Genomic DNA, 12,843 nt, shown 5'->3' with positions numbered 1-12,843 from the left:
AGTATTTGAGTTTTTCAGCTAAAATACTTCTCAAAGTTACACTGGAAACATATGTAGAACTGCAGAAACAATGTAAAATAAAAGGAAATGTATAGAAAGTCAAAAGAGTAAAACTACAGCCAACACCATTTGAATTTGCTAAAAACAACAAAACAAGCATGCACAGTCATGCCACCAGATCAAACTGACATTTAATGCACACTAATAATAAACCTACCTCTCGTAAAAGAAGAATGAAAGAGGCAAAGTAAAATACATAAACCATTCCGACAAGCCAGTGGAGAAACATGGTGGTGCCAGGAGCAGACTGAAAGCTCAATTCTCGATCTTTCAAGGTAGCATCAAACATTTCCTGTAAAAATATGGTAACAATTGTCATTTCAATAAAGAATTTTGAAGTGGCAGTTACCCATAACCCATCCTCTTTCTAAATCAGTCAAGCAATTCACTTAAAAGGATTAGGACAGCATAATGAAAATTAATCCATTTACCTTGTATAAGCAAGATGCTGCACTAAGGACACATTATTTACCTCTGGGTAATGTTCTTTCTGGTGGAGTAGTGCTTCCACACTCAGATTCCTCATCTTTGATACTCTTATCTCCAGAAGCAGCTGTTTTGAGATATATTTTTAATTTTTAACCACTACAGTGAGCAGTGCAGGTCGGCTATGTCTGGTGCCATTGAGGGGTCTATGTGATTACTGCAACCAATTAACTGTGACCACCGAAAATGCTGACTCTTTAAAATGTCAATCCCACTTTTCACCCTATATCATTCGGCGGTCTGTCTTTGACAGGAGATGCATTATGCATGCAGCCCTTGGGCCCCCTTTGTTGATCTACAATTTTATTCTTTATCTTTCAGTCTCTTTTTTGATTTAACTGTATTTCCTTGATTTTCTCATATTTCGTTTTTTTGACCAACAAGGTAAATACATTGACTGAATTGCTGGTTTTTTGGTAATTAATATTTTTTCATTGGTGACATGCATATTGCTGTCTTACCTATATTTTTATTGTTGATTTTGTTTTATTAGGTCTGTTCCCTTAGAGAGAGTCTTTATTAGCAAAATCCACACTAGAGTCTCTATAATGCATTGTACTGTCTAGTTTCAGGCCGAGTCTACTGACCTATCATAGTTTTTGCAAATGTTAAGGTATCCATTTTTGCCATATAGGAATTGTTGTGAATTAGAATCTATTTGGCCTACTTTGCGTTATGCTATTATTTGTCAGTATGTTTATGTAGCAATTTTGTTCGTGCATTTTGCATTTTGTCTTATACTGAAATCTTAGCATTTTTTATGCCATAGCCCATAGGTTTGTATTTTTGATATTCGGCTGTTGTACGTTATGGTTCGATCTTTTTTAAAATTGTAACCTTTGCACTAGTCACTTTACTTCCAGCACTTGGCACTTTATAGATGCTTTTTGCACATATGCAATGTATGCAGCATTATGCTTAGCATTGGATACTTTGCACCTTATTGCTTATTTGCACAGATCTAATATATTGCTGCTTTGAACCATCAATAGGAACTGATTTTTCTGTACAGCTGCATATCATCTTTTTTTTAACCAAAAACGTATGCACGATTGCACGCAATAGCACTAGACAGTTTACATTACTGCTTATATGTACATATTTGTCAATATTTAGATTATCTTAGTATTGCACAATAGTTACTATTTGGTCCATTTGGGCCTGTAGAGGCATACTATTCCTGGGCTTTCCTTGACATTTACTAGGTCATTGCATTTGCAACGCGGTTATGTAGCACCATGGAGAAACACCACAAACGGCCCTTTTTTTATGCATAACTTTTATGTTCGATACTTTTTATTTACCCCTTTATGGCCATTCTTGCCTTAGACATATGTCACTTAGCTACTTGAAAGCTATTATTACAGTCGCCATTAGCGCTACATTAGTTTACCGCTCACTAGCAGCTTGTGTCTTTTGGCACATATATAGTATTTAAAACAGTATAAAATTAAGGGACTTCCCTTCTGTATCTTGCCATATTTATTATACAGCAGAGATATTCCACGCTACACCTCGGTTTGATTTTTGCGGCTATTTATCCTCCATAGTTGTCTAATAAATGTTATGGTTCTCCATGCATGTGTCTCTCGTAGATTACTTTATGAGAGAGACACCACCAGCTACATAACTGTTTTTTTCTGTTTGCATGCCATTACAAAATGTCTGATCCTGTCTACACTAGTATTCAGCCATGTATAAGCGGTATGCAGTGATAAAATTGTGGCAAAATTGTCACTTGTACAAAAAATATCGGCAAAAATGCAGTTTTGACCCGTTACAGGTGTACCCCATTACACCATTTAAGGGGAGCGGGGGTTGCAGGGGTGTTCCCCGCTCCCCTTAAATGGTATGATGGGTACGGGGTGTCCCCTTCATCCTTTACATGGATTGCGGCAGCAAAACCACAGCCTTTTTGCCACAATATTGTCACCACGGCCACATTTGCCGTGATTTCAACACATGCAACCGTTGACAGTTTGTCGTGCAACCATAGAGATGAGAATACCTTTTTTAGTGTTAAGACTCTCTAATGTGAACAAGCAGTTTGCTTACCTCGAAACGCATCGTTGCCTGCTGAACTTGCTTTCCACTGCACACAGAATAAAGGAAACCTTGTTGTTGTGGATATCTTGGCTGTTTTTTCTTGTAGTGTGGTAATGTTTCTGTATTGCTGCTCCTGGAGTGCTGTCCGCCCTTGTGCTTTTATTTTGTACGAGTCTTTTACATATATATATGCCAGTCACTTGCCTCTCAATGTATGTATGTAAAAAAAGAATAATCTCGTCCAATGTAACACCGACGGACCTGAATTGTATGTAACTAAGTATAAGCAACACTGTAACAAGCGCCACGATGTCTTCGGTCTGCTGTGCGCTCAACAAATGTGAATGAATATATATATATTATATATAAAAATTACATGGCCTGCGGTAGCGGCCATGTAGTTATGGTTAAGTTGCTAATCCCATAGGAAGAGCACTTTTTGGGCAGTTTATAATTTCGCTCCACCTGGACGAATCCTCACCAAACTCTGAAAAGTAAATGGACATGTGATGTCAGCAGTGATGTCATCAATGATATTTGTGATGTCATCTTTGATGTCCTGGGTGTTAGTCTTTGATCAAGGATAGGCGTCCCCTTCCGCGTAAACCCTGGGGAGTAACTAGAGCAAATAGACAAGGAGATGTGGGTAACGCGGGACAAATTGCTGAGACACTCAAGCAAAATAAGTAACCATCGTATGGGAGCCCAAATGAGGGGATAGGCCAGGTCAAGGATAATAAAATCAATTAATCTTTATTGTTTACATATCAAATCACATAACATATGGTACTGAATCCATAATAAAACAGCATAAAACCAGACAATCAATATAGAATATATACAGATAAAGTGCATGGCAACCACCTAAGCTCCCTGCAATGCAGGATGAATACAAAGTGCAATGGCCCCCCAGGAAGAAAGGAAGGGGGAGACCAATCTACCGGGGATGATCAGAGCAAATTGAAAAGGGGCAGTCCTAATACTAACCCCAATCTCGAAATGCATGCACAGTAAAAAAATTAATTCTGAATCTAGCTGCAACTATTCCAACAATTAAGAATAGAAAATAAGAAAAATTTGAGAAATGCAAAAATTACAAAATTACGACACCTCTCCAGTATCATATTCTAAAGTGACAGAAATTATTTATAAGACTTGATGGACAAGCTTGCAGTGCAAGATATGTAAAAGGTGCCACCTGCAACGCTTGTCACCATTTCGACCTAAAGAGTCTAACTTAGGTGGTTGTCATGCACTTTATCTGTATATCTGTATATATTCTATATTGATTGTCTGGTTTTATGCTGTTTTATGATGGATTCAGTAATTTGTCCCGCGTTACCCACATCTCCTTGCCTGGGTGTTAGTCTTAGCAGTGCACGGTGGCAGAGCAAGTTATGGTGTTAGGGAGAATTCTCTCTTTAGGCTGACTTTCCTAACCTAGTGAGTCCCCCCAGCAGCTTTGCTGGATTTCTAGAGTTTGTTTTTTTCTCCTGCCAAGAGTGAGACTCTTTTCCTCCCACTCTTGGACATGATTTATGGTGTTCCTTTGACTATTTATGTGTTTTATGGGCTATGGGAGCCTTTACTCCATAGGGTCTCATGTGTTTTTACTATGTGTGTTACACAGCACCCTCCGTGCAGTGACACAGGGGTGTCATAGTGACACCCCACCATAGACTCCATACCCTGGGACTGACTACTTTCTCCCAGGGCATGTAAAGTCACCATTGGCTTTACTAGTCCCAAATTATTAACAGAAACCGGTACAAACCATCATATTGTGTATGTACTGGTCGGAGCAATTCCATTGCCCCGGGGTCTGTTAGTCGAGGGGGCACGTCTCCGTCCACCCTGATCAAGTTTTGGCTGGTGGCAGTGGATACTACTTTTTATATTCGACCGCGAATATATCCCTATGGGATTTACCATTGTTCGAGGCTATCAACTTTAATTATTTAATTCTCATAGACTCGAACATACCGCTGGTTTATTTAATATTAATACGCCGGTTGGTATTTTTTGCCAGGACTCTATTCTAAAATGGCGTTTGTGTTCTCTTCTGTGACTCCAACCCAAGTCGAGCCCTTTGTTCCACTTTTTGGCGGGCTGCTCCACAGAAGCCTCCAAAAGTGGTGCCACTCTGTCTGGGTACCACAGGGGGTGTGGGAGGGGGTTAAGGCACCCTGGACTGAGTTACCTTGGTAACTCAAGTCGCACTCTTGTGTGATTGGCCCAAGTGGTGAGCAAACACTTAGCATGTTTGATTGACAGCTAGGCTGAGTGAATGGGGGTGTGCTGCATAAAAGCAGGGCTTTGGGGACTGGAACTTCAGAAGTCGCCACAGGACTTGAGAATCCGACGAGGGAGAAGCTGAGCCGACCTACCACGACAACACCACCGGTGGAGCCCTGCGGAACCGACTCACCACTTCCCGACGACAGAGAAGATCTCCCGGCTGGAGAGGCTTCTTCCCCTGACTGGTGGGCACAACCAGTTTACCTTCTTTTCCTCGCATCCCAGGACGTCTTGTGGTCGAATTGCCCGTGCCAAACACCCCGGCAACCGGATAGCCACTTACCACTGGGCCGCGAATAAAAGGACCGCTCCTTTTACCTGAGAACTCCACGGCTGGTTTCTTCCCTGGCAGTGCAACAGACTCCTGTCTTCCTCCCCGACAAGATCCTCTCTTCCCCCGGACGAAGCACCGACTTGCATCCGCTGCCAGGAACAACTGCCCCCGCTGGAGTATTCTCACCAATTTAAGGTACCGTGTCCGGCAGGCCTTCCTTTCTAAAGATTGCTACAAAGTAATAATCCCTTAACCTTCTGGATTGGGCTGGCCGCCTTGACCATCTAACTGGTCCCTTTCTTTTGGTCCAACTCTTTCAGAACCTTTTCAAGACTTTTGTACACTTCAACCGTGTGACCTTGGACACATTTCTTTCTGATCCTCTTAAAGTGGATCCGGCCTTCTGAACTCTAACTTCACGGTTTTACTTTGCCTTCCTCTCTTGTTGTGTTCTTGTGAAAGTGTTGGGATCTGTTTCAAATTATACTCTGCTTTTCTCTCCCTTTTTAAAACGAATTATTAGAGTGCCATCTGCGTTAAGCGCTCACCGCTGTCTGAAAATAAGTGGCGCTTTACTTAAGACTTGTCTAATATTCTTTTAAGGGAGTGTATATCTTTTACTGACTGTGTTTTTGAACTGCTTAACATTAGTGCCTGTGTGTTTTACTAGATGTGGTTTTAAATAAATATTTATATCTCTTTTACACCAAGCTCTGGTCAGTGTTTACTTGTTCTACTCTGTTCTTTTGACCTATTGTGAATACTCTGTATACAGCCTAACTCTTCTTGAGGGAAGTCTGACTGCTCAGCCACAGCTACCAAGTGAATCTGTGTGGTACAGACTGCTACCAAGTGGGTTTACTGCCAAACACCTGTAGTCCTAAATCTTTTGCAGTGATCCCTGAGGGAACTGCACAGGTTTCTGCCTAACACATGGTTGCTTGGCTGATAGGGGGTTTTCGATTTTACTTGTAACCATAACATCCTTTTAACAATGTTTTTTAACTGAATTTCATAGGTTTTTAGTAGTGCAACTTAACCATAACGTCCCTTTAACAAAGGGTTTTCATTGAATGAATATATATATATATATATATATATATATATACACACACACACACATACACACACACACACACACACACATTCATATTCATATATGGTGTAAAGTGGGTAAAAAAAAAAAAAGAATTGGTGGTCGCAGTTAATTGGTCGCAGTAATGGCATGATCCCCCCCCCCCCCCTTTGAGCACCCCCACACCAGAAATGGGGCAAGTAAATTTAGAGCTGCTGTGCCTCATGACCTCAGTTCCACCTTGTTCTTTAGCACTCAGCAACTGAAGGACCACAGAAAAAAAAAAGAAAAAAAAAGTGCATGAGCTACCTGCCATGGGCTAGGGGTGTGAGGAGGAATCTGTGGGAGAACATACATCAGAAAAAACTTTATCAGGATGGAAGTAATTTGTTGTTCTAATGGACTCCCTCAACCCACAGATTCCTCATCTTCGAAAGACTCGCATAGCAGCACATAAATCCAGAAAAGGGAGGAGAGCTAGGAAACATTTGCACACAAAAACCAAAGTGAGCATCCTGCCTTCAGAGGGTATCCAGGCAGTAATGTTTCGCAAACGTGTGCAGGGATGCCCATATGGCTGCTTGATAGATAGCCAAAGCAGAACACCGGCTCCTTCTACATGTCTGAGACATCAGCCAGGACTCTGGCGGAATAAGCCCAGAGGCACAAACTTGACAGCCACATCACAGAATTACAAGACGCAGAGGAAGAACCATTATGACAGGATCCGTTTGTCCTAGCACTGCCAGCATTAACACCAGCATAACCCACAGAGTTGGCCATCTTTCCTGATGTCCCTAATCCAAGAGACAGTAGTGACTACCTGCACAGGTTCCAGCTTTTGGAACGTCTCCTCAGTGGGAGAAAAAACACAGGAAGGTGGATTTTGTTTTAGAGAAATTCCAACACAATCTGGGCCAGGAGGGACAGACTATCAAAGTCCCCTTCTCTTGGAGAACACTGGGTGTTCAGGCAGTTTTATACTACCCTCTGTTGAGAACACTACAACTACTGTCCTTAATAGGGGAGTTAATATAACAGACAAGAAAGGGAAACCAAACCTCCATTAAGGTAACGTGGTCAGAGTCACAAGGCTGAACTCTCAGGTAGGGGTACTAGGTCAGCATAAAGGTACAATTAGCCCTCTCCCCTCTTCCGTGGGCTCCATATGTAAGAGTTGCTCCAGGCCGGGGGGCCGTGGGCTGCAGGGACTGCAAGGACTGCAACTCTCCACAACTCTGCGGCCGCTCCACAGGTCGGAGAGGATTTTAAGGTAGTCAGCCACAAGCATAGTAGAGAGACCGCAGGTCACGGTCCAAAATGAACAGGGTAGCTGCACGGACTGCAACTCTCGCAACTACGCCTACATATACATATGATACATATATAGCCCAGCACAAAGAGGGAACAGAGGAGAAGCCCAGCAGACTTGCAAGTCCATTCAAGCAGGAGGGGCTTGGGGGGAGTGCAGAGCAGATCAGCAGCAGCATAGGAGCGAGACAGCCAGGTCAAGCTAAGCAGAACTCGGCAACCCAAGAAGGAGCTGTTTCATCTGAAGTACACTCCACTCCAAACGTGAGTGACAGGTGGGGAATTGCTGTGTGCATGGAAACTAATGGCGTATAGTGTAGCATAGCTTAATGGGAGATAAAGGTTATGTATGCGTTTAAACTAAAACCAAAACTTGTTCTATTATTTACACATTCAAACATGCTCTTTGCCCACATGCCAATCTTGTTCATAGGTGTGTAATTGTAATTGTTTATTTATAAAGCGCTTATACACAAGTGAAGTGCTTCAAAGAGCTTCAACGCGGGAAGGGAACAAGGGAATAAGTAGTCATTCTAAGGCCTTGAAGATTCCGAATGATTTAACAACAATAACTAGCATACAAGCAAACTATGCCAGAGGCATTTCTGCTGGTATACGTGCCTGACAGAGTGGGGAGAGAAAGTGTGCGGGGTCAGAGGGGGGAAGAGAAGGACATACAGAAACAAAACAAAAGGTTGGTCTATGCATCTATGCATGAATATATCAGACCCAACCAAGCTAAGGAGGGGAGACAGAGGGAGGACGGGACAGACAAACCTGCTAGGATTAGTACATTCAAGGTCGCGCAGGTCTGCAGACAGGAAGCTCGAGGGAGGGGGACAAGTACACCAAGTCCAGCAGGGGCCTTGGTTAAGTGCAGAGTGGTTGCCACTCTCATGGAACCTATTCCGAGTGCAGTAGTGCAAAGCGGAGTACCTGGGCCCGGAGGCAAGGGCAAGACTGGCGGGGGAGCCTGGGACCTGTGAGGCTCTGGAGGTGCACCAGGTGACCAGTCAGCGAACTGAGCAGGTTGGGGAAGAGAAAAGGGAGGGAAGCAGGAGAGAAGAGAAAGGATGTTAGCAGGGGAGAGGGAGAGAGAAAGAAGAACTTGCACGTTTTCAATGTCATTGGGCCTAGCAAGATCGTTATTTTGGTCCTCCCTTGTTTCCCCTCCCTTGACTAGTCGCGCTCTGAAACACTTGTGTATGGGCGCGATACAAATAAAATATAATATCATATATCATATCGAGAAGAGGAAGGACTTGAGGAGTTTCTGGAACTTAAGGAGGTCCAGCTCAAGACGTAGAGAGGCTTGGAGGCTATTCCAGAGGGATGTACCTGCAGAGGATAAGGATCTACCCCCAAAGCTCTGTTTGGAAAAACGGCTCACCTGCAGAGAGTTGGAGGAGGGCGAGCGGAGGGCTCGAGAAGGAGAGTATTTAGGAAGAGAGCTTTGTAGATAGTACGGGCCTAGGCTCCAGAAAGCTTTGTGGACTATGCAGAGGGACTTGAACTTGACCTTTAGAACCACAGGGAGCCTATGGAGGGATTTCAGTACCGGAGAGACGTGGTCCCTGGGTTTGAGGCCAAGGATAAGTCTTGCAGTTCTGTTCTGGATATGTTGAAGGTGTCGGAGAGTAGAAAGATTGAGAATGGGATTGTTGCAGTAGTCCAGTCTGGAGAGAACCAAGGCTCTGGAGACAGTGAGCCTCTGGGGGAAGGTAAGAAAAGGTAGAATACCTCTGAGGAGGAGAAGCTGGTAGTGGGACTTTTTGGACTTGTCCGAGATGTGAGAAGAGAAGGTGAGAGTAGAGTCGAAGATGACCCCCAGATCTTTTGCCCCACTAGTGGGTGAGGACGCAGGACCAAGGGTGGCTGGCCAGAGTGAAAGTGGGAAAGCGGGAGCAGGGGCTCCATGAGGACGCTCTGTATCTTACTGGCATTAAGACAGATCATTAGCAGCACACCAGGATTGAATTGCGGACAGTCAGGGATGAGCGAGGAGGAGGATGTTATATTATATCTGCTTTAGCTTTAGCTTGTTTAATGAAAATAGGAACCCTCAGAAGATAGTGGGTCATATTAAATGCATTACCATGGTAACACCTGTCTCAAGTGAATAATTCAGAGTAATGCGTCTAAGTGTTATCTCTGAGTCCAAGAACTTTAAAATTCCTGACTGTATATGTATAATCATGTTGATAGGCACATGAACTTAGGCATGCCTGTCTTTTAGTGCTGAGACACAGCCTAGGGTGAGTTTTGACATGAATGATTGATGACCATGGGTCTGTTTTCACAGCCTCAAACGAGGTGGAGATCAGAAGCTCGTGGCCACACCTAATCACAGGCAATCAAGACAGGTGCCACTCCACATAGATGGGACTTCTTAGAGATGACCGTAGCATTGCACGTCACGATAAACAGACCAGGCAAAAATATTTTTTCTAAAAAGCTTTTTAATCAAAAGAGGTTAGGTGGGTACAGAAGATGGCCCATCGGGAAATCAATATTCTCATCCATTGCAGGCCGGCCGTATTCGGTTGGCTTAGGTTTTCACACTGTCAGGGAGTTAATATAAACCTTTCGTGGCTATCGAGCAAATGGGAGGGCTGCTCACTGAATCGCTCTTCATGTACTTGAAAACCCCAGTCAACAAGGTAAATAACATGTATGCAACTCTCCTGATGAGGGGAAGACTTAAACACCATCCAGTATTGCCCATACCAATTTCCTGAATTGGCTTTAACACATACAAATCATGTCAACTGGTTTGGAGGTAATCTAGTTTATCCACAAACAAATGCTAGACATGGACCGTTAGTCACAGTCAACCTGTCACTAGAATTTTTAGCCAATTTAATCCAAACCGCAGAGGCCCCTTCGTACAGACAATCAACTAATGGCTGCACATTTTGACACTGTACGTAACCTTGAATTGCAATATTCTGTGCAGCATGGCACAGTGTCTGCCCAGCAGCCACAAGGATAGATGGAGGCAGGAGGAGTGCAGCTACAGACATTGAGAATTATATTAGGGTCATGCCCTCCCAGAAATTATGTAAATCTGTATCTGTCCCCATGGGTGAGCCTTCCAGCTCCTTTCATTAATAGCCCATTGTCATCCTGTTATGGTGTCCCATTAAAATTCCATGTATAGGAGGCCTTTAGACATTAAGTTGATAGACCTGTTCCATTTGGAAACATTAGCTTTGGAAGCTGCCACTGTATGATGGCACCTCCCTGTCTACATTCTTTGAAGATGGTGAGCACATAGACATACCATCATGTTGCGCCTTTGTCATCAATACAATGATTTATTAAAACTACTAATACTTGGTGACCTTTATGTAATAAGGAAAACACGGGTGTCTGTGTTACGCTTAGATAGCATTTTCAACTTACTATATAGCCAAGCTTCAAGAAACTGTCAGCGAGCAGTGGATGTTGCAATCCAGTAGGAAACATACACTTAAAGTGGGTATTCGGTATTCCGATATCCACCCCAAGGCTTCTCTCAATATGGCGACCATATGTAGAACTCCTGACAAAACACTCATGCAGACTTCACATTCCGAGCACGTGGTCGCTATCACGTGACCGCCGCGCTCGGAAAGAAATTCCTCTGCCGCACAAGCGCGTTTTGCTAGTTTTTACACCTTGGCGTATGTGCGGGCGGATTATATGCCTTAACTTCAACAGGATCGACTGAAGAAGTAAGATTCTATCCATCGCGCCGATTCATTTGGGCATTAGTTGTAATCAACAAGCGACCGTGAAAAAACACCCATAACGGGATATCATTATCTTATAGTGACTCCACCAGGTCGATACATCCTCAGTGGAACATCAAATATCACCAAACCAGTTACCTAACCATACGGGTTCTATGAGAATCCATGACCGGACTCCGGTAACCTGTTCAACATATGCATTGTTAAATACCCCTAGAAAGATGTAGGACTTCTGTGTAACTCTGAAGAGTAACAAATATAATTTTTGGAATGCTCCGTTCACTTTGACAGTTATGGAAATGCACCTATCGCGGCCACATGTATGATGGGCTCAACTATTCATGAATAATTTTGGTCCCTACACCAAGCGCCACCAAGTGGAAGGTTAGTGGGTTCTACTTCTCTACACAATACAAGTCGTTTTTAGCCTGACCAGATCACTAAAACAAGTTGTTTTATTTTTTTATTTGTAGGTTTTATGTATGGTGCACATGGTACTACATTCTCATTGTACTCATGTAGATATAGCGTTCTGAAGACTGGTTTCGGCAACTCACTGATTGTATGAACTATCCATCTCTGGTGGTGTTGTGGTCTCCCAGAAAAACATCAGAGTGTTGACGCCCTATGTGAAAACATCATGTCACATTTGATTCTAGCGAGTTGACGTCCCACGTCAAAAAATATTGTTTCAGACGTGGTAGTGTGAAAAAAGAAGTCACCTTTGTTACTAACATTTCACTGGTGTTATGATCAATTGTATCACTATCCAGAAATTTAAAACTGGTGGAGTATTTGTGTTTTCTTCAAACGCAACAGAGAATCAACTTGAACAAGTGATTTTGTATTGTGCATTGTCCTTTGCAGAAAGGTTTTTTATAACAAAATGTTGTGATATTAATTAAAATATGTGTTTTATACTATTTCGGGTCTGTGGTTTACACAAATGGGATATATTGAGCCATTTGTGATTTATGTGTAGAGTTGTTCATCTACAACCTGTGTAGTAGGAGAGAGGGTAGCTAGTGGTGGAACTGTTCGCATTGTGTCATATTCACCACAGCCCCCTATACAAAAAAGGAGGACACTTCTGCTCATATAGTTTTGAATCATCTCCCAGAAATGAGGACATACCCAAGTGGTATTCAGAAAAGCTAGGACAGCTGCAAGCCGCCTATCCCCGGGTCACACCGCAGCATAGGAAGAGGGCACTAGCCATGTTTCTTCCCCTCTGGCTGCACACCGCCTTTAGCAAGCTGTGACAGCTGGATCTCAATTTATAGCTGGCTTTATTTACAGCTTATAGGCACTCCGTCTATCACATCTTTAGCATCAATATTGGCAGACATTATGGGAACAGAGGGCGCTGCTGCCGCCATGAAGTTAGGCTTGTCCATAGCATCCAATAATGATCAAATGGTTGAGAGCATAATTCTACACTTATTGAAAGGAGAGCCTGCACGGTTAGAAGTTCATAGAAAATTGCCCCAGTTAAATGAGCAAGAAAAAAGTGAGCAATTTGGGGACATTGTGACATCCACTTATCAATTACTAGGCAG

At 43.1% G+C, this 12,843-nt stretch overlaps 1 protein-coding gene across 1 annotated transcript in view; it reads right to left on the bottom strand.

Moving 5' to 3' along the window:
• Positions 1–12,843, bottom strand: part of MARCHF6 (membrane associated ring-CH-type finger 6) — a 2,224,824-nt gene that overhangs the window by 1,277,000 nt on the left and 934,981 nt on the right. The window contains exon 15 of the mRNA XM_069613753.1: positions 218–352. Within this exon, the coding sequence (XP_069469854.1) occupies positions 218–352 (135 nt within the window). The remainder of the gene's footprint in view (positions 1–217; positions 353–12,843) is intronic.

Source organism: Ambystoma mexicanum, chromosome 5p (genome assembly GCF_040938575.1).
Source record: "Ambystoma mexicanum isolate Mex_15411 chromosome 5p, UKY_AmexF1_1, whole genome shotgun sequence".
In the NCBI taxonomy this organism is placed as follows: domain Eukaryota; kingdom Metazoa; phylum Chordata; class Amphibia; order Caudata; family Ambystomatidae; genus Ambystoma; species Ambystoma mexicanum.
Note: the sequence above shows the minus strand (reverse complement) of the source record. Positions and strands in the feature narration are given on the sequence as shown.